The sequence below is a fragment of the Rutilus rutilus genome (assembly GCF_951802725.1).
Source record: "Rutilus rutilus genome assembly, chromosome: 14".
In the NCBI taxonomy this organism is placed as follows: domain Eukaryota; kingdom Metazoa; phylum Chordata; class Actinopteri; order Cypriniformes; family Leuciscidae; genus Rutilus; species Rutilus rutilus.
In genome coordinates, this window is record NC_140219.1 from 35975594 (window position 1) to 36003287 (window position 27694).

The 27694-nt window shown below is 40.4% G+C and overlaps 1 protein-coding gene across 1 annotated transcript in view; it reads left to right on the forward strand.

The window, feature by feature from the left end:
• polr1a (RNA polymerase I subunit A) overlaps positions 1-27694 on the forward strand; it is a 39003-nt gene that overhangs the window by 3917 nt on the left and 7392 nt on the right. The window contains exons 4-28 of the mRNA XM_084429466.1: positions 439-546; positions 621-706; positions 819-886; positions 1443-1523; positions 1607-1712; positions 2152-2296; positions 3892-4068; positions 4189-4311; positions 4841-5068; positions 6938-7192; positions 8308-8499; positions 9232-9381; positions 10349-10532; positions 12527-12609; positions 15264-15422; positions 15513-15611; positions 17384-17536; positions 18874-18956; positions 19036-19201; positions 19833-20054; positions 22264-22478; positions 23897-24064; positions 24477-24612; positions 27133-27293; positions 27375-27519. Coding sequence (XP_084285592.1) covers positions 439-546; positions 621-706; positions 819-886; positions 1443-1523; positions 1607-1712; positions 2152-2296; positions 3892-4068; positions 4189-4311; positions 4841-5068; positions 6938-7192; positions 8308-8499; positions 9232-9381; positions 10349-10532; positions 12527-12609; positions 15264-15422; positions 15513-15611; positions 17384-17536; positions 18874-18956; positions 19036-19201; positions 19833-20054; positions 22264-22478; positions 23897-24064; positions 24477-24612; positions 27133-27293; positions 27375-27519 — 3693 coding nt within the window. The remainder of the gene's footprint in view (positions 1-438; positions 547-620; positions 707-818; positions 887-1442; positions 1524-1606; positions 1713-2151; positions 2297-3891; positions 4069-4188; positions 4312-4840; positions 5069-6937; positions 7193-8307; positions 8500-9231; positions 9382-10348; positions 10533-12526; positions 12610-15263; positions 15423-15512; positions 15612-17383; positions 17537-18873; positions 18957-19035; positions 19202-19832; positions 20055-22263; positions 22479-23896; positions 24065-24476; positions 24613-27132; positions 27294-27374; positions 27520-27694) is intronic.

Sequence of the window (27694 nt, forward strand, 5' to 3'; positions counted from 1 at the left end):
GTGTGTGTGTGTATCAGTATACTGGATCAGTGTGTGTGTGTGTGTATCAGTATACTGGATCAGTGTGTGTGTGTGTGTGTGTATCAGTATACTGGATCAGTGTGTGTGTGTGTGTGTGTGTGTATCAGTATACTGGATCAGTGTGTGTGTGTATATCAGTCAGGCTAGGTGTTCTTCTGTGGTGTTTCTAAACCACAGGCAGACGCTCCTCGTGTAAGTGTTCTTTAGCCTGTAGAGTTGTGCTCATGATATTCAGATACAATTAAATGTTTTGCTATAAGACTAAATGTGAATGATATCTAAGGTTGTTGTTGTTTTTTTACTTTATTGGAATTGAAATTAAGAATCGATAAGCATAAAATTACAAGTGAAACGATACCCAACCCTATTTATGAGACCCAAGTGCTCACATGTTGTGCTTTTGTCTCCCTCTGTCAGTTGCTGGAGGTCAACGCTCAGCCGACCCCAGGAGAAATGCAGGAAACACTGGATGCGTTTATTAACCCCATCCTGAAAGCCAGGCCAGACAAGCATCACACTGCTCCTGTGAGTCCCAAACTCTCCTCATCTCTAGTCTTGTCTCTGTGCAACTGCATCTCATACATCTGTTCCTCCTTCAGATCAGACATGTGTGTGAGAAGAAGATAAGTCTCATCCACAGTTTCTGGAGAACACACATGTCCTCAAGGAAATGTCCGAATTGCAAGTGAGGAGCTCAACTTTTTCCTGTTTTCTCTTATTTTTAAGTGAAGCATACCCTCTACGCTTTGTGTGAGAGCTGCTGTGAGAAAGTGTGTGTGTGTGTGTGTGTCTTTCAGTATCAGAGTGTCCGTGCGTCAAGAACACAACAGCAAACTCATCATCTCATCAATCTCACTACAGGCCGGTGAGTTCAGATCGTATTCGTATGCACTCAGCCATCAGAACATCATGCAGTGTGGATCAGATGCTAGCAATTTCCAGGTCTGGATTAGTATGGGAGAAAGTATGGGAATATATTTGTTTTTCCCTTGTTTTTTATGGCGTTTTAAGCTGGCGGTTTGTGGTCATTTAGTGACCAGTTTTTTGGGAGTAGCTAACTATAATACAATTATTTTAAAAGCCCTTTGCTAAACTCACAGGTGTAAGGTAGGGCTAGGCCATATGGCCACCAATTCATATCTCTGTATTTTTTGGTTAAATGGCGATATGTGATATATATCTCTGTACTTTCTACGTTTTTCTATTTGGGTAAAGAAAATCTGTAGGCCTTTTTATTTTTTTATTTCGCATCCAGCCCAGTGATATCCAATAGGATCTGAAATATCAATAGGGAAGTCTGGGAAAGTATGGAAGTATTTTGGAATGGGAAATGTGACCCAGACCAGTACAGTACAGTAATCCTCTCAGAGATCTTGTGTGTAGACGTGATTCAGTGTGTGTGTGTTTGCGTTCGCTTCCAGAGGATCACCAGCTGACCAAGCGTGGGTTCCTGACTCCCAGTGTGGCGAGAGAGCATATCTTCAAACTCTGGGAGAACGACGGTAAGACTGGCTGAGTTTTCCTTCTAGGATTCGTGATGTAAATAAAGCAGGTTTTCTGAGATGGATCATTCCGCCTTCTCCAGGTTTCTTCCTGAAGCATCTGCTATCAGGGTTTAGCATGAGCGACTCGGGGACGGACTTCAATCCGGATGCTTTCTTCCTGGATGTGCTGGTGGTTCCTCCATGCAAGTCAGTTTATGTCCTGTATAAGATGATCATATAGTTTCTTCTTCTTACAGGGAGATCTTTAGCTGGCTGATTGTGTGTGTGTGTGTGTGTGTGTGTGTGTGTGTGTGTGTGTGTACTTGTTTTCATGACAACTGAGGACATTTTTATGATAACACACCTGCAAATGAGGACACTCGGGGAAATACGTGATTTATGAGGACATTTTGGGGGTCCTCATTTTTCAAATGGCTTTAAAAACATACTAAGCAGTGTTTTTTTTAAAATGTAAAAATGCAGAATGTTTCCTGTGATGGGTAGGTTTAGGGATAGGGGCAGTGTAAGGGGATAGAATATACAGTTTGTACAGTATAAAAACCATTACGCCTATGGATTGTCCTCACAAATCACATAAACATGGCTGTGTGTGTGTGTGTGTGTGTGTGTGTGTGGCATTTGATAGGTTCAGGCCTGTTAATCGATTGGGAGACCAGATGTTCACCAACGGACAGACTGTCAACCTGCAGTACGTGATCAAGGATAATTACACCATTCAGAAATTGCTCGCACTAATCGCTGCTGAGAAAACCAGCGCAGAGATGAATGAGGTGAGAAGACCTTATGTTAACAAGTGATTAATGCACTTCATTTATGGGTTTCACTGTGAATTGTAGCAATTTAGTGATTAGCATGAATCTTTCTTTATGTATGTGGTCATTTTCATCAAGCATTCCTGCTGTGGAATTTAATATAGTCTTTTTTATGACGCATCGCACTTGCATTTGATGTTCATAAACAACGTACCTAACTTCTTGAAAGCAGATATTTGGGCAAATTTCCATTTTTACAAAAAGAAACATGCATGGATGAGAATATAAAGTGGGATGTGCTTGATGTTGGAGTTATTAAATCCCCCCTGTGGGGAAAATCCAGCGTTTAATGTTGTTTATGTGTCTATGTGGTGTTTTTCATATGCTTTAAGACAAACCATGTTGGCTTACAGCTGAGCTGCTGTGAGTGAGTGGAGGCGGGGCTCATTTGCATATTCATAGAACCGTGCATACTAAATGAGGCAAGGGTGTCGAGTTACATTCAAGCTATTTTAAGGCATGAATGATTGTTTTTCAAGGTTAACGTTTTTAAATGTCATTTTGGTGATCAAAGATGAGTTTGAAGGTATAAAATGATTGACCACAGGGGGACTTTAAGCACAGTAAGCCATGAAAAAGTTCTCAATGTGTTGCTCGCGCTGACTGACACACACACACACAGCAGAAGTGCCGCACAGAAAGACTCCTCTCTCAGACAGCATACAATCTTGAATTTTGCTCCCTTTAGTGGCGTATTGTGCTTGAACGGTCAGATACACACACAATTATGCCAAAATGCCCATCATGTGATGATCAATAATGTTCTTCGATCAACGGTAAAATTCTGAACATCATGTGAATTTTGAAGAAATGCTTCATAAATCATTTAAATTTATTTTAAGTAATTTTCAGTGAATTTTGAGGAAATATTTTGATTTCATCTCAGTGGTTGTGTGTGTATTTTTATGTCACTACATCAGTATTGGCAATTGAAAAGCATATAATGGGCAACCAACCATCAGTTTGCCACGCGTGTTTGTATTATCAGTCAAGTCAAGTCACCTTCATTTATACAGCGCTTTTAACCTTTGTTTCAGCAGCTTTACAGTGATAATAGGAAATTACAGTAACAGAGATTTTGTCTTTACAGCAGCTCTAGAATAAAGTTATTGTCCAGCTAAAGTTAGTTTTGATTGATCTTCCGTTGTAAAGATCATTAGTTATTAACTTAGGGGCCGCTAACACGACACGGTTTCCACTGAAAACAGAAACTTTTAATGTGTTCTGGCCGTTCATTTACACGACAGCAGTGTTCGGTGCCCGAGAACCCAAACCTTGAAACTGGTTCCAATGTGCAAGCGTTGAAAATTGTGAAAAATGTTCTCATCTCCACGTAAACTTCAAAAACGTGAACCTGTGAGAACGCTGACGGCGTGAACATGCGTATCACGTGTTCAGTCTATAGGTGTGAGCGTTTGACTATATGTGTGCGCAGGCGTGTAGTCTTAATCTACAAAGTGACCTCAACAAATTACATGTCTGGCTTTAAAAACTCATAATACGAACTTGAATCATTTGAATCAAATGACAACGAATGTGTGTGTTTTGTTCAGGGTGATGAAGCCACAGAGAGCAGCGAGATCGATCAGTCCTTCTTAGTGGGTATTCCCGGGGTGACTCTCACAGACAAGCTCTACAGCTCCTGGATCCGCTTGCAGAGTCACGTCAACATCGTGTTCGACAGCGACATGGACAAGCTCATGACTGAGAAGTTCCCAGGCGTCCGCCAGGTCAGTGTGTGACCGCTCCTAGTGTTCCCGCTCAAGGCTATCTGTGAAGGACAGCCCAGAATCCAGCATGAAATCTAAAGGTGGGCAATAATGTGTGTTTCTTCTGCATGTGTCCCTCAGCTCTTGGAGAAGAAAGAGGGCTTGTTCCGGAAGCACATGATGGGAAAGCGAGTGGATTTCGCTGCACGCTCTGTCATTTGTCCTGATATGTACATCGAAACCAATGAGATTGGAATACCAATGGTGAGTTTTCAGATTTTATCTGTTTTTTGTATGATATGTAAGGGATAATGTGTGGTCAGCTGGTCATTTTTGCCCAAACTGTCAAGTACTAAGCAAAAATGTAAATTTTTCATTTCTCCTGACCACTAGGTGGCACTGTGCCAAAACTGTGCAGGTATTCTCGGGTCATAGTTGTCATAACACAGTCCCAAGTTTGGTCTGAATACTGTTAAATGTTTTCGAGATTTGTTTTGTTCATTTTTAATTCATTATTTGAGGGGTTTTGTTGTCGCCATGATCTGAAGATGATTTTTATGAAAACCAGACGAATGTTCTAGGAGACGTTCGGAAAAAGTAGGGTGGAAAAATTGTGACGGAAAATGACATCATAGTGAGCGATCGAATCGTCTTGAGCCATGAGTGCAAATTTGGCCAGTTGGTGGCGCTAGAGGGATTGAGTTAGAGACTCGAAAATTGCTATGGTTAGTGTTCAGACGGTCCTCTATCTGTGTGCCAAATTTCATAACTATTTACCATACGGTTCCTCTAGGTGTTTGCTACGAAGCTGACGTACCCGCAGCCGGTGACGCCCTGGAACGTGAAGGATCTGCGCCAGGCGGTGCTGAACGGGCCCGATGTGCACCCCGGGGCCTCCATGGTGATCAATGAAGACGGGTCGCGCACCATCCTCAGCAGCTCCAGCGCGACCCAGAGAGAGGCTGTGGCCAAGCAGCTGATGACCCCCTCCACCGGCCAGCACAAGATGCCCATGAAGATCGTGAGTCCGCTAGCCTGACTAGCACACGCTGCTATCGGGACAGGCTTTATAGCTGGATACGTGAGACGCATTGTAAAATCACTGATATTTATTTGATGATATTCATTCATGACCATTAAATCAGTCGGGTCCCCTTACATTGAAATGTGCCGCCATGTTTCTATGGTGGCCCGGAATGGACAAACGCGTTTCGTCACTATGTTGTTCTTCGTGTAAAGAAGCTATAGCTAAAGTCAGCGAATAAAACACTGACACAATGATGAACAGGTGACAATAATATTTGCAATAACATTGTTTTACTGAATAATCAAGTAAACATAATTTCTTAATCTTTGTAAAGAAACCTCATTGCTGAACTGGCTACTCTCTGCTGTCTCAGACGACGACATCACTTCCTGTCGACCACTGTAAATTCTGTTAGGTGCAATTCACAACCTCACCACTAGGGCTGGGTATCGATTCAGATCTTCCAATCCGATTCGCAAGCTCTCAATTCGATATGATTTCTCAATTCGATTCTCGAATCGATTTTGAATCGACCACATTTAAAAAAATAAAAATAAACGATTAATTGAAAGTTTGAGCCCTACTCACCACTAGATTAGGGTTGGGCGGTATTACGGTAATATCGGATACCGCGGGATCTTAAAATAGCACCGGTATCAGTTTCAATACCGTCATTACCGGCACTTATATAGCCAATAATATATATAATTTATTTATTGGCTAAAAAATGCTTATGTGTGGTTGCAGTTTGGCAATATTTCTGGTTCCAACCGAATGAGAAGGGAGAGGCGGTAAATACAAGAGATGTAAACACCTCTAACCTAATGTCGCATCTCCGAAACAACCGCCCACTCACTGCTGCCAGGATGCATTTTGTTCTCGAGTTCATTAAATAAGCGCATTAAGTTTCGTATTTGTTAAAATATTATAATGTTATTTTTTCCATCTTTGTTGATTATGAAAAGTGAACGGCACAAATAAGATGGGATGCATCGGGAGTCAGACGATCCACTTCAATAAATTTCGTTTTGTAAAAGGCCTCTTTAAAACGAATTTCGTTTTGTATATATCGTTTCTTAATTTTAATAAATTTTTCATCAACCAATTGCCTGGATAATCATGACATGATGGGCATGCCGCGGTCACTTGCATTGAAATCTCATAAATTAACTGAAACTCAGTGTAGGCTATGCCTCACAGACATGACAAATATATATAAATAAAGCTTGAAATTTATTTAAACGAAACAATTAAAAACGAAAGAAATAGGCTACTCACTGATTAGGCTAAGTAATCCATGATGTGCATTTCTCAGGCGCGTTCATACGGAGATGCGATCATCAATTTCATTAAACGAAACCATTCAAAACGAAAATAAATAGACTAGCCTACTCTCTGTAATCCAGGATGTGCATTTCTCTCTATAGCGTTCACTACGGATATGCCGATCGTCAATTTCTTTAAACGAAACAATTCAAAAAGAAAAAGGCCACTCTCTGATTGTGTAATGATGTGCATTTCTCTCTATAGGCGCGTTCACTACAGAGATGGCGATCGTCAACTTCCATCTTTGCAGAAAAGTTTTATTAATAAAAATCAGTGGACACGCGTCACCGGATTACAAAGGCACTTCTTGCTTGTTGCACGCACACAGATATTATGTTGAATAATGCGGGCTCGGGCTCATAATAACAGTTAATGCCGTCGGCCGGACTCAGACACAACGTGCAGGGGTTGGGCTTGATTTGATTTGACAACATCTAAAAATGACACGGTGCACCTTTAATATAGTAGTTTTGAATGACGCTTACCGTCGACATGTTTCATGTTATTTGAGGATGTAATGAGGAATGTCTCTGTCAGGTGAACCGTCACATCAGGAACGGGGATGTGCTCCTGCTGAACCGCCAGCCCACTCTCCACCGGCCGTCGATCCAGGCCCACTGCGCTCGGATCCTGCCCGGGGAGAAGGTGCTCCGCCTGCACTACTCCAACTGCAAGGCCTACAACGCTGACTTCGACGGGGACGAGATGAACGCTCACTTCCCTCAGAGCGAGCTGGGCCGGGCCGAGGCCTACACCCTCGTGAGCACCGACCAGCAGTACCTCGTGCCCAAGGTGAGTGTGCTTCTTAGTCCAACCACTGGACAATCTGGTGCTCTTCGGACATTTTTGACTGAAAAAGTTTGCATTTAATGTTTGTTTTTTGTTTTTTTGGTAACACTTTACAATAAGGTTCATTAGTTAACTACATTAGTTAGCATGAACTGCACTTATACAGCATTTATTAATCTTTGTTAATGTCAACGTTTCCTTATACTTTATTAAAATTTGTTAACATTATTTAATGCACTGTGAAATTAACAAAGATTAACAATAAAGTAACTATGTATTAACTAACATGAACTAACCATGAGCAATACATTTAACTAATGAAGCTTATTGTATTGTAAGCTTATACCATTTTTTTTCTTCATCGGAATGATACGAAACTTGGTAAAGGTTTTGGCACTTGCTGTGTGAACACAGATATCATGCACATGACTGGAACAGGTTAAATGGTCCTGAAAGAAACAGTCCCGCTTGTGCTCCTCGCGGTCAGAAACGAGCGCATTGTAAATGAATGAGAGGAGTTTCCTCTAGTGGAAGCGTTTGGTACTGCAGCCGAACACACTCTCACTGAACGCTCATTCACTGAGATATCAGCCGCACATCTGGAGCACCACTGGTTTACATTTATGGCTTTCATTTTCTCACAGTTTTACAGTAAAACATGTTTTTGAGAATATATATTTCATATAAAAATTGCACATAGTATTTTTGTGCGTTTTCATCATACACGTAAAATTCTGTAACTTTAAGTTCACTTTTTAAAACTTGTTTCACTTCATCGATAATCTGCCGAGTGTCGTCTTTGAAACGAGATTCAACTGAAGTCTGAGCTCTGAAGCATTCAAGATTTACAACAGTTAGAGTTGGAAATAAAATTCAGGTCTGTGCTCAAAAAGTGAATAAATGGATTATAAATACAGCGTAAATATAATGTAGCACCATCAAATCCCCTAAAAATTTGAAATATTAAATAAAAAACATTATCGAACTAAAATATAGTTCATTAATTTAATTGATTATAAAAAAAAAATTCATGTTTGCCCGACACGCGAGGAGCACCCGAGGGCTGTGAGTGTGTGTAGTTTAGGGAAGGCTTCACTGCTGCTGCTCTCCTCCTGCAGGACGGGAAGCCTCTGGCTGGCCTGATCCAGGACCACATGGTGTCCGGCTCCAGCATGACCATCCGCGGGTGCTTCTTCACGCGGGATCAGTACACGGCTCTCGTCTACCGAGGCCTGACGGACAAGACCGGCCGGGTGAAGCTCCTCCGGCCCGCGCTCGTCAAACCCGTGCAGCTCTGGACAGGGAAGCAGGTGATCTTCACATCATCACACACATCGGCATCAGAGGTGTTCACGTACACCACCAGTCAAACGCTTGGGATCGGTAATGTTTTTTAAAGAAGTCTCTTCTGCTCACCAAGGCTGCGTTTATTTGATCAAAAATACTGTAAAATGTGAAATATTATTGTAATGTAAATCATCTGTTTTCTATGTGAATATCTAGTAAAGTGTATTTTATTCCTGTGATCAAAGCTGAATGTTCAGCATCATTACTCCAGTCTTCAGTGTCACATGATCCTTCAGAAATCACTCTAATATGATGATTTGATGATCAACAAACATTTATGATTATTATCAGTGTTAAACAGTTGTGGACAATTTTTTTTCAGGATTCTTTGATGAATAGAAAGTTCAGAAGAACAGCATTTATCTGAAATATAATCTTTTGTAATTTTCTTTTTGAAAATTCAGCTTTGATCACAGGAATAAATTACACTTCACTAGATATTCACATAGAAAACTGATGATTTACATTACAATAATAATTCACAATATAATACTATTTTTGTATATTTTTAATCAAATAAATGCAGCCTTGGTGAGCAGAAGAGACTTCTTACCGAAACTCTTAGCGATCCCAGGCGTTTGACTGGTGTGTGTGTTGAGCTGTTTCAGTGACTCCCGAATGCATTCTTCCAGAATCCCGGAAAACTGATACTTGGACTTGCATGAATACCAACATTTCGTTTTTGTTTTTCCAAGGTGGTGTCAACCCTTTTGCTGAACGTCATCCCAGAAAACTGCATCCCTTTAAACTTGACGGGAAAGGCGAAGATTCCCAGTAAAGCCTGGGTGAAGGAACCTCCCAGATCTGTTCCAGGATATAATCCCGAGTCCATGTGTGAATCCCAGGTGATGAAGGAATACACTCAGTGACAGGGCTTCAGTTCAGTTGCTCCAAAAGCCGTTTCACATAATTCCATTAATGCATAACTTCTGTATGGATGGGGGGGTGTTATGTTGAGTTATGTAATCAGATTACTTTTTCAAGTAACTAGTAAAGTAACGCATTACTTCGATTCACAACAAAATATCTAAGTTACTTTTTCAAATAAATAGCACTAGTTACTTTTTCACATTTATTGACTGACAGCTCTCCTGTCCACATGTTGAGACAAATCGAAGTGCAGAGGCATGTGTGCGTGCGTGTGTGTGTGTGTGTGTGTGTGTGTGTGAACATGATGGTTATTGTAGTTCTACACTAAATGTGAGCAATTACTCATCTCACACGCACAAATAATTTTTCCGCTATTCCTCAGAATGAATAAAATCAGTGAATTGTATTCATGCAGAATGTAGAATCAGAATACTATGCAAACCTCCAATAACTAAACGTTAAATAAAACATAAACTTCTGACCTTCAATTATTCAGTTAAACCATGAGCAAAAATGACTATAGATTTGTTTAGTTAAAGTAAGTGTTAAACTTCCTCCTCCTGCATCTCTTCTTCTGGTCTCCAGAACAGCAGCAGCTGAAAGGTTTGCTTGTTTGCTTTCCTCTACTGAACACGTGTGAATCTGCATTTCCTTCAGCCTGAGGATTATTATTTCACTTTTGGTGTGAGAGGGTCTTTACATTTGCCCAAAAATATTACTTTTTTTAAAATAAAAAAACAAGCCCAGCCCTGGTGGGGAAAAAAAGTAACGCATTACTTTTCTAAAAAAGTAACTAAGTAACTCAATTAGTTACTTTTTAAGGGAGTAACGCAATATTGTAATGCATTACTTTTCAAAGTAACTTTCCCCAACACTGTGCACAAGTGTTTGACCGTGTTCTCCCCGTTGTGTTGATGTGGTGTGTGTGTGTGTGTGTGTCAGGTGGTGATCCGCCAGGGCGAGCTCCTGATGGGGGTTCTGGATAAAGCTCAGTACGGCAGCTCGGCGTACGGCCTGGTCCACTGCTGCTACGAGCTCTACGGCGGACAGACCAGCGGGAAACTGCTCAGCTGCCTCGCCCGACTCTTCACCGCGTTCCTGCAGCTCTACCGCGGCTTCACCCTGGGTAACACACACCGTAATCCACAGTGTGCAGTTAGAGACTGGGTTGAGAGACTCTTAAAGGGATAGTTCACCCAAACATGAGAATTAGCCCATGATTTACTCACCCTCAAGTTATCCTAGGTGTGTGTGACCTTCTTCTTTCAGATGAATACAATCGTATATTAAAAGTTACATTAAAAAATGTTCTGGCTCTTCCAAGCTTTATAATGGCAGTGAATGGCTGTATGTTTTTTGAAGTCCATTAAAGTGCATCTATCCGTGATAAAAGTGCTCGACGCGACTCTGAGGGGTTAATAAAGGCCTTCTGAAGTGAAGTGATGCGTTCGTGGAAGAAAAATATCCATTTTTAAAACTATATCGACTAAAATAACTAGCAGACGGCCTACGCAAGTCGACTTACACCACAAGAGTAACACTTGACGATGTGTGATGTAGATGTAGGAGTAGCGCTGGGCAACTGCGCTCGTCATTACGCCGTGCGTCAGTTCGAGTGTTACTCTTTTGGTCGATGCGTAGGCCGTCCACCGGAAGCTCGTTATTTTAATCGAAAAAGTTTTAAAAATGGATATTTTTCTTACACGAACGCATCACTTCACTTCAGAAGGCCTTTATTAACCCCTCAGAGCCGCATTGAGCACTTTTATCACGGATAGATGCACTTTAATGGACTTCAAAAAACATACAGCCATTCACTGCCATTATAAAGCTATATATAATGTACGATTGTATTCATCTGAAAGAAGAATGTCATACACACCTAGGATAGGTTGAGGGTGAGTAAATGTGTGTAAATGTTCAGGGTGAACGCTAAACGTGATCGGGTTGATGTGCGCGTTTATTTGTCACAAGCTTCAAATCGGGATAGATTTTTTGGCATGCGCACACTGCAGGAATAAATGAAGAGTTCAGATGCAAAAGCCTCTGAGTGCCATCTGAAATGTTCTTCTAGAATGATCATTTTTATCAAGCTTGTATATTTATGTTCAGTTATTTCACTTTGATGGCAATGAAAATGACCTATTAATTGTCATTTAAGTGAAATGACTGAACTTCAACATACAAGCTTGAAAAAATTATCATTCTAGAAGAAAATTTCAGATGGCACTCAGAGGCTTTTGCATCTGAACTCTTCACACAGAGTTTCCCATTGTTTGCACATAACTAATCTCCTACACTGGTTCTTTATTTGTAAAACCGCACACCACTGGTGTTGTCAAAAGTACCGACTTGGTACTGAAGTTGTAAAAATGTGAGGCTTTGAGCGCTGGTGATTAGGGCTGGGTATCGATTCATATGTTCCGATTCGATTCGATTCTAAATTCGATTCTCGATTCGACTCAGTGAATATAGATTTAATACAAATCCTATATTTATAAAAAATAATTTTTGGAGCTTCTGGGTGATAGATAATAAAAAATCGATTCGTGGCCTTTGAGAATCGATTTTGAATCGACCACATTTTTAAAAACGCTTAATCGGAAAATCTTTTTTTTTGCCCAGCTCTAGTGTTGAGCAGAATCATAAACTCCTCTGATTGGCTGTTGTGTTCACAAGCTCATCGGGTATGTCTGTGATTGGCTACAATGATCAACGCACGGGAGCTTTTGAGAGTGTTTTGAGAGCACTAGCAGGACCGGTCCGCTGATAGACTTCTGCTTTCAAATGCTCGCGTGTGTGTGTGTGTGTGTGTGTGTTGTGTGTGTGTGTGTGTGTGTGTGTGTGTGTAAGCGCTAGCTCGCCTCATTGAATGTCTATTTACAACATGTTTTTGAAGCGCTGATCATTGTAGCCAATCACAGACATATCTGATGAGCTCGTGAGCACAACAGCCAATCAGAGGAGTTTACGAGTCCGCTCAACAGCGCTCAAAGCCTCACATTTTTTACATTTCAGTATCGACTTGGTACCGAAGTCGGTACTTTTGACAAGGCGCTGCCAACTCACCTCGCTCAACACTCAAAATGAGGATTTGTTTAACTCATTTGCCTCTGACAGGTGTGGAGGACATCCTTGTCAAAGATGGAGCCAACAAACAAAGAAGGAAAATTATCCAAAAGTCAGTCTCATGCGGCTCCAAGGTACATCAATCTTATCATTACCTTCAGAACTGTGTGACTGTCTGAAAAACTGTATATGCTTGTGCTAGAGCTGCACGATTAATCGTTAAAAGATCACAATCTTGATTCAAACACACACTCGATGTTATTCTTAAATGACAGCGATGCGGCTCTCAGTGTTTCCCCTACCATTATATAAGGGGGGCGCCCCGCCCTCCTAAAGGCCTCATTATACTTCTGCGTCGGACATACGCCGGAGCCTATACGCCGTAGGCAACGTGTTGGTTTTAATTTATACTTCTGTGTCGTTGTCCGCGTTGACGCGCACCTGGGGAGCATGAAACCCCGAGGGAGGGGTTCTGGCAGACCAATCACAGCGCTTGTGTCCGCGTAGAATTGACGCGTTGTTACATTTTTGGAGAGGTGCACGTCAGGGTACGCCGAAGGGTACGCGCGCTACATACAGCCTACGACGTAGCTACGGCGGCAGTTCGACGCAGAAGTATAAAACAGGCTTAACGGCTCCCCCCGCCCCCCTTGGAGGTCAAGTAAATTTGATTTGATTTTCTTTATAGCGACAGATTACAATTTGTTATTTTATAAAAAAAACTAAACTAAATGGCCCTTAAGTAATATGTTATTTATCTTATTTCCACGATGGCATGTATTTTCTGTCTGTGTTTACAATTATCCCAATGAGTGCGCACACTCACACACAAACAAACACTTGCGTCACATACAGTTGAGCACTAGCGGACAGAGAGCGCGCGGCTGGAAATGTGTCGCTGAACTGAAGATGGCAACACTCGCTCTACTGCGAGTAGCAGCCGGAGTAGCTCTCCTGCTCCAAGTCTAACGCCCGTTTCACATATATTTCGTTTGCGGTGAGTATTTTTTTTCCGTACCCATGTTAACAGAGCTTTCACACTGCACGAGGATGCAGTCCGTCGATGATCGATCTGTTCCAGTTGCGGTGCGTATACAGCAGTGCAGAGATCGTTTCTGCACCGAGTCTATTTCTGCTGTGCTGCAAACGCTGAATTAAAGTGACAGCGCATGTTTCGTGGTCAAAATGAACACCGATTGACCTGAAAATGTAGTAATTTCACCATAAGTGCGATTAATTAAATAAAATGTAATCTCACCATAAATTTATTTAATTAATTACTACTTTTTTCACTTTAAGACTGAGTTAAAGCAAGGAAAACTACAATTTACCTCAACAAGGCGACATAATGAACAACACTCGTCTTATTCGTGGAGGTGGAAAAACAAGTTCTTTGTGACATGCAAGATTTATTGTATTACAATTTAAATACAAAAGATTTTAATATAAGTACATGGTTAAATATTTTACCACTTGCTTGAGCAACTTAATATATAATTATATAGAAGTAATGTATTGAATAATACATTGTTTAAATTGTGTTTACGTGAACGCGCGTTCACAGCAGTGGTGCGTCTGACAGGATTATTCTCTCCAATAAATGCATCATAGAAATAAAAACTTCTCATAAAAAAAGCCCATTTAAAATTTATGTATATATTGGTTAGTATTTATAAATCTTTTTTTAGTTGTTAGTTAAAAAATAAAACTATTTAAGCTCTGGTCCATTAATATTAACAAATACTTCTATAAATTTAACAAAGGTTATTTGCAAAAGTCAATTTTAAAAATATTTAAATATGTTTATTTATTTTTTTAAAGAGATATCTTATGTTAACATTTTTTAACTTTTACAAACCATTACCCTCCCAGACAGCCAATTTATGTGACAGATAGATAGATAGATAGATAGATAGATAGAGATAGAGATAGATAGATAGCGTCTGTGCCCCCCCCCCCCCCCAAACCTGTAAACCTAGGGGAAACACTGTATATTTACACTATATTTATAATACATTTATTCACTTATTGAGCATAGACCTGAAAATAAAATGTCCCAATTAAACTGTCATAAATCTTGAATGCTTCAGAGCGACAGACTTCAGTTTGATCTCTTTTCAGAGATGACACTCGGCAGATTATTGATGAAGTGAAAAAAAGTGAAAAAAAGTTAACTTAAACTTAAAAGTTACAGAATTTTAAGTTTATTGTTATGAAAAATGCTATTTTTATATGAAATATATTTTTTCAAAATCACATTTTACTCTGCAACAGCTAGAATATCAAAGCCATAAATGTAAACCAGTGGTGCTCCAGATGTGCGGCTGATATCTCAGTGAATGAGCGTTCAGTGAGAGTGTGTTCGGCTGCAGTACCAAACGCTTCCACTAGAGGAAACTCCTCTCATTCATTTACAATGCGCTCATTTCTGACCGCGAGGAGCACAAGCGGGACTGTTTCTCTGTCTTTGGTTCACTGCAGTTTTAAGGAGAAAATACTCAGCAATGGTGTCGACTTATGAATCTACACATGGTTTGTCTTAAAGCGTATTAAAAACACCACATAGACACATAAACAACATTAAAAGCTGGATTTTCACCACAGGGGGACTTGGGTTGGAGTAAGAAGAAATGATGAAACACTTCTGAATAAAGTGTCAGATGTGTAAAACATGGCAAAGATCCTCTAACTAAACTAATGATCCTCTGTTTAAAGATATCCAGTATATTATGAGGGCAGACTCAAAGTATTGTCAGTTCATGTTCATTGACTCTCATGTTTTACACAGGCTCTCAGGGCTGCGTTTAACCTGCCTGCGTCCGCCGGAGACGCTGAAGCCCGAGAGCGCTGGCAAGACGCACATCTCAACACAGACCAGAGAGATTTCAACATGGTGGACCTGAAGTTCAAAGAGGAGGTCAATCAAGTGAACAACAACATCAACAAGGTGCACATTAACAATCCAGAGCTCGTATCAAAATGTCCTCGCTTTGGAAGTTCGATCACTCTGTCTTAATGGGTTTCCTCTGGTCGTCAGGTTTGCATGCCACTGGGTCTCCATCGCTCCTTCCCAGAAAACAACCTCCAGCTGATGGTGCAGTCCGGGGCCAAGGGCTCGACGGTCAACACCATGCAGGTGATGTTTCCCACAGCGCAGGTCTGAACCAATCAGAACCTCCCGTCTCTCTCTTCAGTCCAACACTGAAGAGACTTAACCTGCAGTTCATCCACTGGCCACTAGAGACCGGCTGCAGAAGAGACTCAATCCCATAAACCCCCATGTTAAAATGCCCAACTTTACAGCAGAGAAACATAGTGTTGATTTTGGCAGCCTGTTTTAATTTTAGTTTTAGTCTAGTCTTTGTGTCAGGCTGTCATTTTAGTTTTTATTAGTTTTAGTCACATTCATACTCTTTTTAGTCAAGTCAAGTTTTAGTCGACGAAAACTGATGACATTTAGTCTAGTTTTAGTCGACGAAAACTGATGACATTTTAGTCTAGTTTTAGTCAATGAAAATTGTATTTTAGTCTCTTTTTAGTAATGCGATTCTATTTAACCCAGTCAATATAGAATTTCAAACAAGGCTATCTTATAGGCTATTTAGTAGGCCTATATTTAGGGCTGTGACGGTGGCAGGTTTTTTTTTTTTACCACCGTGGTAATGGACCAACTACCGGCGGTGGTTGGGGGGTTATTTAAAAAAAAAAAAACCTTGTTTTATATTTCCACACAAAGACGCGTGATATAGGCTACACTCTGCGCTTTGAGAGGGATGTGGGACACGAGCAGGAAAACACGAAGATATCGATCTCTTTATGATATCTTCGTGTTTTCTACTTGATGTAAATTGGTTTGAAGAGCGAATTTTATCCTCCACAAGGGCGAAATATTTAGGCTATGTTTGAGATTGCGCTGCCAGAGAAAGTGAAACTAAAAATCACCCGCGCGTGTGAAACGCGTTTTACAGCTAAACTCGCGCCCTATGTCTAATATAACAAGCACTGTGTTAAAAAGAATTTGACATGCAACTACAAATGTAGGCTATCTGTCCTACAGCGTTTTCTACTTTACCACGGTAAAGAATACGAATATAATAGGCCTAATTAAAAGCGAACCAAGAAACGTTTATAATACCTTTAGAAAATGGGTGAATGAGACTGAAGATTTGGGAAAAGAAACAAGATATTCCATGCAGGGATGAGTCACTATTTTTTTATATTCGATTAGTTTATTTAATTATAGAATATTGAATAGGTTGTGCGATATTCTCTAAAATAAAATCTCCATGTTCTGGCACTGATGCGACGTTCATGTAACCAGAGACGCTGCCAATAACATACAGCTTTCACAAAGAACCGGCTAAAGTAATGATTATGAATGTGTCAAATATATCAATGAGACATTTTAATAGAATAACTAATGGAGTAATATATTGTTAAATTCGCTGATAATCGGGTGACCAGATCGCAATCCAGAATTTAAAGCCGACAAAGCTATGGGTTCACGCACAACTCTCTCATTCGTCGTGACGTTATAACATTTCATCTCGTCTCGTTTTGGTCAACGAAAATGAAGAGACATTTTAGCATAGTTTTTATTTTTTAAACCACATTTAGTCTCGTTTTTATTCGTCAACGATATTGCATTATGCATGTATTTTAGTCATCGTCACATGACCATGCATTTACGTCTAGTCTCGTCTCGTTTTCGTCAGGTGATAACGGTTCGTTGACGACAATATTTCGTCATAATTTTCGTTGACGAAAGCAACACTAGAGAAACACATGTTTACAGCCTGGAGCTAAAAGTGGTTTTGGTCTATAAAGCTAATTTTGCCCTTCATGAAAACTGTGAGGGGGGTGAATATTTTTGATAGTCGCCTGACCCTTGTTCCTGTGTATGTGCAGATCTCCTGTTTACTGGGTCAGATTGAGCTGGAGGGCCGCCGGCCACCACTGATGCCTTCTGGGAAATCCCTGCCCTGCTTTCAGCCCTATGAACCACAGCCGCGCTCCGGAGGATTCGTGACCGGCAGATTCCTGACAGGGATCAAACCTCAGGTGCGTTCAGGCTGGAGTGTGTTGAGTCTAGGGGTCAAGGCGGATAATTAAGAGCGTTGATCCGAGTCCTGCCACGGCACCACAGGCAAACTGATTATCGTAATGTGTTTTTATTATTATGAGCCCATGGAACAGACAAGCTATAATAGAAATATAAACTTAAAGGGAAGCAATGGCTTCAGAAGAGGGCAAGGCCAAAACAACAAACTAGAAGTAATCTAACTGGGGAATTTAAACTTCTGACTAAACTACCAAAGAAAAGGAAATTAATAACAGAATTGTACCCGATCTCCCTTCCTGGTCCCAAAACAGGAGAAAACAGAGGCGCCCACCTGAGTCCCTACAACTCTTCTGATGGACCATGACAGTAATAATATTACGTCTCTGGACGTAACAATTGTGAATGCACAGTTTTGTCAGTAGTCACTGTTGCTCAGAGGGGTTTGTTCAACATCTTTAACCCTAGTTAGGGGTCAAGAACCGAAGCCACTGGGAATTGTTAGTTTACTTGAGTATCATTCCTCCCCAATGGCAGCCCTATGATCGGGACAAAGTAAAATAATGAAAATTGGCACACTTGTAGTGCTTGTATTGAATTATAATCTGACCAACTTTTGGGTCTCTCGGACTGACTCTATAGCGCCACCACCAGTTCAAAAATTCACTATTCAAATGGTTGTAACTTTTGAAACCTTTAATCTAGAAAAGTTAAATATATTTCACCAGCATTCTCATGCTGATCATATTGCATATCCGACATAAGAGTTTCTCAACCAGTGGGTCGCACCACGACCCCTTCGCAAGACCGTTTTTCAGGCAAAGCAACAACAACAAATGTAATTCTGTTTTACTGATCCAAGACTTTTATTTTGATTTCTTAATATTTTTATTTTACCCCGGTGTGCCTCTACCCCTGTTGTCCCCTTTATTTATTTTCTTTTAGGTCAAATTCCCAAATAAAAAATGTGTAGCAGCTTAATGGCCATAGGGAAATGTGGGTCCCATGGCCAAACCAGTTGAGAACCAGTGTCTTACATTGAAATATATTATAATCTGGGTTTTTTTGCTACAAATTCTGCACAATTCTTACTAAAATTGGCTCAGACGATCACTGGACCGAGCCACACAGAAATGACTGAACAGAATTTTGCTATTTCTTTTTGTTCAAAAGTTATTGTGATGTTGACCCAAAATCAGATTAGATGCTGTATCTCAGCCAGACTTTGATCAACTGAAATGAAACCCACAAAATGCTTTGTCTGAAAATTTCTGTATGTCACTGTGTGTAGAAAAATGTAATGAAAAAATGTAAGTGGTGTCTCTCTTCCTATTTTCAGGAGTTCTTTTTCCATTGCATGGCTGGTCGTGAAGGACTTGTGGACACTGCGGTCAAAACCAGTCGGTCTGGTTATCTGCAGAGGTAGATCTGGGTCTAACTGAGCCGCTTCTGCTTCATCACTCTCTTCTGTCGGCAGATCTGAAGTGCTGCTGTGTTTCAGGTGTGTGATCAAGCATCTGGAGGGTCTGGTGGTCCAGTATGATATGACTGTGCGGGACAGTGATGGAAGTGTGGTCCAGTTTCTTTACGGAGAAGACGGGCTCGACGTCCCCAAGATCCAGTTCCTACAGCCGCGCCAGTTCCCTTTCATCAAAGACAACTACGAGGTGACCGTTCATAGACATGTTGCTGCACTACGTTTAACAGCAGCGTTGGGGAAAGTTACTTTTAAAAGTAATGCATTACAATATTGCGTTACTCCCAAAAAAGTAACTAATTTTGCTACTTTTTATGAAAAGTAATGCATTACATTACTTTTGCGTTACTTTTTCTCACCTGGGCTGGGCTTGCTTGTTTGTTTTTTAATAAACAGCAAAAAAGTTATATTTTTGGCAAATGTTCAGGCCTTTTCACACCAAAAGTGAAATGAAGTCTCAGGCTGAACGAAATGCATATTTACACACGCAGTGCTCATCTCTCACACACACACACACACACACACACACACACACACACACACACACACACACACACACACACACACACCACCTCCTCACTTTCTCTCAACATGTGGACAGGAGAGCTGTCAGTCAATAAATGTGGAAAAGTAACTAGTGTTATTTATTTGAAAAAATAACTCAGATATTTAGTTGTGAATCGAAGTAATGCGTTACATTACTAGTTACTTAGTAACAAAAGTAAAAACTTATTAAAAAGTAATCTGATTACGTAACTCAAGTTGCTTGTAATGAGTTACACACAGCAGTGTTTAACAGTGCATTATTTTCTATTTATCAGGTTATCAGAAAGTCTAAGTGCTTGGATGAAGTCCTGGATAAAATGGACCCACAGGAAGCGGTTAATCACTTTAAAGCCATTAAGCGATGGAAAGCCAAACATGAGCGTGTTTCTCCCAGAGACGGTGGCTTCCTGCTCTTCTCGCAGAAGAAGATGAGCAAGCTGAGGTCTCAGATGGAGGCCCAGGATCTGGCCAATGGGAGAGAGGCGGCCACTCTACAGGTACTGGAGCCTTTGTGGAGAGTTTTAGCTTACAAATGCTGGTCAGAAAGATGATTCAGTTCCTCAAACCTTTCCAGAATAACACAGTATTGTTTAACCCTCGTCCTTCCATCGCACTTTGAAACACATCTTTCCCTCGCGGGTCAAAATGACCCGAAGCCCTAAACTTGTAATTTTTTTTATTACATTTTTTTTGTCTTGAAAGCTTATTTTTTTTTAATTTCGATAATATCTTTTCTATTTTTTAATGCAATTTTTTTTGGGAGATTTTTTTGTTATTTTTTATTTTATTTACCTTTAAATTACTAGATTTGATCAACAAATAATAAATAAATAGTAATTTGAGCACATTCCTCACATTCTTTCAACTTAAATTCAAAATAACTCTCAATTTCATGCATAACCCTTTTAATTCAGCTCAAAATATCTTACATTGGGTGTCTTCGCCGACCTCTTGTGGAAAATAAATAATATAACATGATATTTCATAACTCTAGATGGCCTTATAGCTCTATATGGAGCAACTGAGCTGTTCCTCTGGGTCCTAAAGTCATTTCTCTTCAGTATGCATTCAGATACACATGTAGACATTATAAAATTAGTTTTTGGTGAAGTTTTAGCATTTTTAGTTTACACATAGAAAAACCTAAAAATTCTCAGTTCACTGAAGCACATTCCTCACATTCCATTCATTCCTAAGGGGCTCAAATTTCCCAAGGAAGGATTTGTTACTTTTTTAAATTTCAACCACAAAACACCTTGAATCCATTACATTTTTTTGTGTATTCAAGTGTGTCAAAAGTCCAGGGCCCGTATTCATAAAGAATCTTAATGCAAAGAGTAGCTCCTAGAGACAAAATTCTAAGAAAATTCTTAGAAATGTGGCCGTTTACTCTTAAAATTAAAGAAAAACTCCTAGTAAAGAAAAAAGTAATTCAGAAAGCATCTTAACTCTTAAAAGAGGTCTTAAGGTCAAAATTGTTAGGAGCACGGACGAGGACTTTTAAGAGGCTTAAGAGTTTCTTTAGCAGAGGAGAAAATGGCAGAAAGACAAGAGGGAGAAGAAATGTGTTGCAGACAATGGATGACAGTGAGTTAATAAGACGCTATAGATTAGATCGTGCAGGGATCATGTTTGTGACTGATCTTATTAGAGACACGCTAATATCTCCGATACAGCGCAGAAATTCCATAGCGCCAGAAATGAAAGTAATCACTACATTACGATATTTGGCAACTGGGAAAATTCCATGTTTGATACATTAAAACCAACGTTCAAACCACCACTTAAATAGACACGCCAGCAATCAGTGTAATTGGAAAGAGTGGAACAATTTTTATCATTCTAAGCCAATCAAATACCTTATAGGAAATTAACAGCATTAAAAAAAAGAAAAAAAAAAGGATTTATATACACATATAGGCCTATAATGTGTGTGTGTGTGTGTGTGTGAGAACGGTCAAATAGGAAAAATTACACATGTAATTTCAAAGTGAAGGCTTAAAATAGACCCTATACTTAAAATCACTTTTTTTTTTTCCTTCTTGGACAACCAACCAATCACAGTCTTCAAAAGATTGTGTCATACATAGCAACGGGTTCAGCCCCGCCTCCTCACTAAGATGAAAGTTTTTGTCTTTTCCTTACTCAGAGTTGCTCTCAGATCGGTCCCGAATCGCTCTTAAGCTAAGACTTCTACGTAAAAGTTTTTAAGCTAAATTAAGAGTTTTCTGAGAGGATTCTTAGAATCTTTATGAATACGGGCCCAGGAGTCTTGGACCCCTCTATTGAGCACTCAATTTAAAAAAAATTATTAAAAAAATGAGTTTCGGGTCAAAATGACCCAAGGAAAGGATGAGGGTTTTAACGTCGGCATAAAAGGGAAGTTGCGCTTGAAACGCTTCGGGAACAATAACAAATGTGGGCGGGGCTTGATTGTGTCTGTGGGGAATTGATTGGATGGTTGTGGTTTGCTATTGGCTGATCTCATGTGAGTGACAGGTTATAGCTCCGCCCTCGTCATCAGAGAAGAGAAGAGATGCTGCAAGAGGAACTTATTCTGAGTCGAGATTATTAACACTATAATGATGTGCATGGATAAATCATTTAGAATAAGCACTGCAATATTCCATAAAAAAAAAACTAGAATTGTGCATTTTGATTTCACTGTGACTTGGAAGCGCATGACAGTGCTGTGTCTTGTGTTAGCTCATGGAGAGGTGGAGAGCTCTGAGCGAGTCGGGCCGGAGGAGGTATCTGAAGAAGACGTCGCGTTGCCCTGACCCGTGTCTGGCTGTTCACCGGCCCGACATCTGCTTCGGCTCAGTGTCCGAGACCTTCGAGGCCATCGTCGAGTCCTACCTGGATCAGTTCAACGTCAAGCAGGAGTTTCCGGTGTCCTCTGAAACCGTGGACTCCGACAGGTAAGAATTCATGTTGATTGTTCAACATTTAACAATCTGGATTAAAGGGCCACTCTAGAAGATGAACAGCCACTAGAGTCAGTCCATTGTCCACAACAACATCTGATGTAGGTGAATAGGTTTACTAGGGTACATCTGTTGGGATGGTTTACTGTCTGACAGGGTTACAGAAACTAGGAGTTTCCATATATTTAAATAAGATACTAAAATAATTAGCCCTTGTGAAGAAGTAGTGTACAGTAGAAATTAAACTATTAAAAAAAGTTACACATAGGTCCATAGTGGACAAAAATGTCTGTCAAAAAACTCACATAAAGGTGTTACTGAACATTTCTGCATAGTGCACCTTTAACTATTCCAGTCGTTCGTGATTTACTGCATAAGGATGTTTTAATCTGAAGCAGAAAGCCTCTGATGTGAACCCAGAAAGCCTCGTCTCTGACTTCAGACAGCGTGCGAATGCTGATGCTGAATAGAGCTCTCTTTCACGTCTTCTTGCGTTTGAACAGACATAGTCACACACGAGAAGTACCCTAGTAAACATAGTATTAAGTGAACATAAACAGTTGAGAAATAATAAGCATGTGTATCAGTATATTGGATCGGTGCAGCTCTTAAAGTGACAGCAGCCTAATAAACCTGCTGCTTTTGTTTTAATGTTAAGCAAACAACAAACGACTCACTGCTCTTGACTGAATAACTGAGTAACTTTAATAAGGATTCATCCATATTTAATTTATACAGTGAAGACTATGCAGTGCTATTTTACATTTGATTATTCATGGTCATTACTGTTAGACTCCCCTGATAAACATGGAAAACAGTGTTTGTTCTGTTGTATTTGTGTCATTGCTTGTAATTTGATTATTTGTTTTTATCAAGCGGCAACCTTCCCGTCTCTTTCTTTAATCCAACACGGAAGAGACTTAACCTGCAGTTCATCCACTGGCCACTAGAGACCGGCTGCAGGAGAGACTCAATCCCATAAACCCCCATGTTAAAATGCCCAACTTTACAGCAGAAATAAACATGTTTACAGTCTGGTGCTTAAAGTGGTTTTGGTCTATAAAGCTAATTTTGCCCTTCATGACGACTGTGAGGGGGTGAATGTTTTAATAACTCATCCATTTAAATTATATTAAGCCTTAAAGTTCTGCATAATTAAGGGCGTGGCCACTTGAGTGACAGGTGGATTGCTGCTGATGTCACTGCTAGCCGTTTGTCTCCTGTCTATTAGCGTCACGTCACCTCAGCTAATCCCGCCTTTTTGTGTGTGTGCGTGTGTGTGTGTGCGTGTGTGTGTGTGTGTGTGTGTGTTTGTGTGTGTGTGTGTGTGTGTGTGTTTGTGTTTGTGTTTGTGTTTGTGTGTGTGTGTGTGTGTGTGTGTGTGTGTGTGTGTGTGTGTGTGTGTGTGTCAGACTCAGGCCCCTCCTGCAGCTGAAGTGGCAGCGGGCGCTCTGTGACCCCGGGGAGGCGGTGGGTCTGCTGGCGGCTCAGAGCATCGGGGAGCCCTCCACACAGATGACCCTCAACACCTTCCACTTCGCCGGCAGGGGCGAGATGAACGTCACGCTCGGCATTCCCAGGTCAGACCTCACTGACAGGGAAATCACACAACTCTACATGAACACATTCAGGACCAATGTTTTTGTTTTGTTTTTTTTGTTTTTATTCAACATATAGATTTAGTTCTCTTTTATTCCAGACTGGGGTTTGAACTGTCCAAAGCATACGTTTCATTTTCTCCCCTCTGAAAATCATTTATAATAAACCACAATTATAAATAAAACTGTTACATTTCTGAGTAGAAACATTTCTCCTCCATTTTACACACTTATATAAGTCCTTGAAAGCCTCGCCTTTATTCATAAACCAAACAAAGGGTCCGAGGATATCCTATGAGGGAGGGAAGCACGGTAATTTGAAAATACTGCAGGTTTTCTACTAATACAAGCTAAATCCTGAAGTATCCCTTTAATGTGAAATCATCCTCCACAGATTAAGAGAAATACTCTTGATTGCCAGCGCCAACATCAAGACCCCCATGATGAGCATCCCAGTTCTGGCCAACAAGAAAGCCTTGAAGCGTGTGAAGACACTGCGGAAGAAGTTAACACGCGTGTGTTTATCAGAGGTGGGCACGGCCTGTTCAGTGTTTACTTCTCTTCTCTATATGCTGTGATATTCAAGAAGGTTTTCCCCTTCGCTGTAGATCTCAAATCTGAGTTATTAGGCACGTTGATTTTCTGATCATGTTTTTTTTTTTTCAGGCACATTTTACCAATTCCAAACCACACTAATCTTAATAACTACTGTTAATTTTGTATTGAATCATTTATAAGTGATATATAATTGTTCATGAAGGCTGGAAATGAAAAACGCCTTATATTCAGGTGTGCAGAATTATCTTTTACAGATAAAATAAGCCAAAAAAGAGATTTAACTCAGACTGAAAAGTCCAAAAAATTTTAAATGCCCATGAGAAGGATGCAATACTAGAGATTGCAGTTAAGGCATGACCTTTGGACAGTGAAATGCTCATTGGGTCAGCAGGGTCAGACAAATACAGGTGGAGAAGAAAAGACACATGTTAAAGGGTTAGTTCACCCAAAAATGAAAATTCTGTCAGTAATTACTCACCCTCATGTTGTTCCAACCATGTAAGTCTTTCGTTCATCTTCGGAACACAAATTAAGATATTTTTGATGAAATCTGACAGAATTTTGACTCCTCCATAGGCTTCCAGTGTGACCGAAACTCACCGGCCCAGAATAGTTATTAAAACATCGTTAAAATAGTCCAAGTAACTACAGTGGCACTACATTAAGTTTATCATGCGACGAGAATACTTTTTGTGCACAAAAACAAACAAAAATAACGACTTTATTCCACTTTTCATTTCCTTCTCTCTGGGCCTCGTAGTGTGTTTGCGCTGCGCTTCTGTGTTGCACGTCATCACGCAACACACACATGACCGGCGTCGACCAATAGTGAGCCTACGTGGTGACGTGTAACACAGACGCGCTGCGCAAAAACACTACGCGAACCAACTAGACATCCAGAGAGAAGGAAATGAATAGTGGAATAAAGTCGTTATTTTTGTTTGTTTTTGCGCACAAAAAGTATTCTCGTCGCATGATATACTTAAGATTGAGCCACTGGAGTCACTTGGACTATATTAACGATCTCTTTAATAACTTTTCTGGGCCAGCAAGTTTCGGTCACACTGGAAGCCTATGGAGGAGTGAAACATGGCTCAGATTTCATCAAAAATAGCTTAATTTGTGTTCCGAAGATGAACGAAGGTCTTACGCGGTTGGAACAACATGAGGGAGAGTAATTACTGACAGAATTTAAATTTTTGGGTGAACTAACCCTTTAAGTGCTAAATAATTAAGAATTAAGTGTGAAACCATCAGGAACCCTTTAGTCTCCAGCGCCACCATTTTCCAGACCTGCAACCTGGAGTCTCCAGAAGTGCAAGCTGTCAGGGTCTCAGAGACTTCGGTCAGGTAAAGAGTCCTACAAAATGGATTCTTAATGGTTAAATTGGTAAAATGTGGCTGAAAATTTTTTTTTAAGCGGAAATCAACGTGCCTAATAATTCTGCACGCAGTGTAATGGTCATGTGTGTTTAAATATGGCACCTTAAATGAGTCATCGTCATCGTGAAGTCATCGTTCCCTCACACTCATGTCATCTTCGAAGCACAAATGAGGATGTTTTTAATGAAACCCCAGAGCTTTCTGTCCCTCCGTTACACGTCATGCAACTTTCAAGCTTTAAGAAGTTAATTAAGTCATTGTAAAAATAATCCATGTGAGTCGAGATGTCTTTGATTCTCGCTCGGTAAGAGAGCACAAGCGAGTTTCCACTGGCCGTATTTGTGTGTGAATAAAACCCTCAATTAAATCTGTTCATCATATAAAGCACTCGTTTCTCTTCAGAAGACTATGGATATGGATTATGTTTATCATCTCTTCATTAACTTTTTGAATGCCTTCCTTTCTTGGACTTTCAGTGGAGGGACAGAGACCTCTCAGGGTTCATTAAAATATCTTCATTTGTGTTTCAAAGATGAGCAGAAGTCTTACGGTTCGACATTAAAGTGCTTGAATTTGGCTTTTTGAAATGTAAGTCCTGGAAAACCCTTGAAAACAGCCATATTTAAGAAAAGGTACTTGAAAAGTGCTTGAATTATTAGACAATACACGTGAAATTATTGCTTAATTTGATTAGATAAAACAATCTTTTTACACATAATTAACGCTGCAGCCTTTTCACATGTCTATGAGTGTGATATTGCTCATACATGTCCACGTATATGATGCACATTATATTCATGTATTCATGGGAGAAAAAATCAATTTGAATGAAGACATCTTTGTCATACTATCCTTTCAATGGTTAAAGTAACCTCAGTCATTGCATGTGCTGCACTTTATTTGTACCCTTTTTTTTTCTTAGTTCATTAATCTATTTTCCTTTTTCTAGAATTTGAAAGGTAATCTTTGATAAATGAGATCTCTGATTGTATTCCTACCAAAAAAGTAGTGCTTGAAAAGTTTAATTGTACAGTATCTGAACGAGCCCTGTCATGTGATAAGTTGGAAGAGTCATGTGACCTGGCATGATGTGCTGTCGATCTCCACAGGTGCTTCACAAGGTGGATGTGGTGGAAACCTTCCGCATGCTGAAGAAGCGAGGCGACAAATCCCGAGTCTTCAAGCTCACGTTCCAGTTCTTGCCCCCGGAGCGCTACCAGCAGGACAAGCTGCTGACCCCGGACGAGATCCTCCACTTCATGGAGCACAGGTGTGCCTGAAGCCCCAGTGTCCTGCTTCTGCTAACGTGATTTCCCCGGACGCCTCACAGGCTCGTGTGTGTGTGTTACAGATTCTTCCGGCTGTTCCTGGAGGCCATTAAGAAGCTGAGCGTTAAACTGGCGGCGATCAGTATGGTGGACACGCGCAGAGCCACGGCGGGCGATGGAGAAGGAGGAGGAGACGCCGGAGACGCCGGTGGAGTCGCGGCCCGAGAGGTACACACTCACGACTAGAGATGTAAACATTCACTCCACTCACGATGCGATACGATTCATGATACCATTTTCTCACTTTTTAACAACATGAGATTTAAGTAAGGGATGATGTTCATCCAGCCGGTTGTTATCTCAGATTAAACTCCTTTCAGGTGTGTGTGTGTGTGTGTGTAAT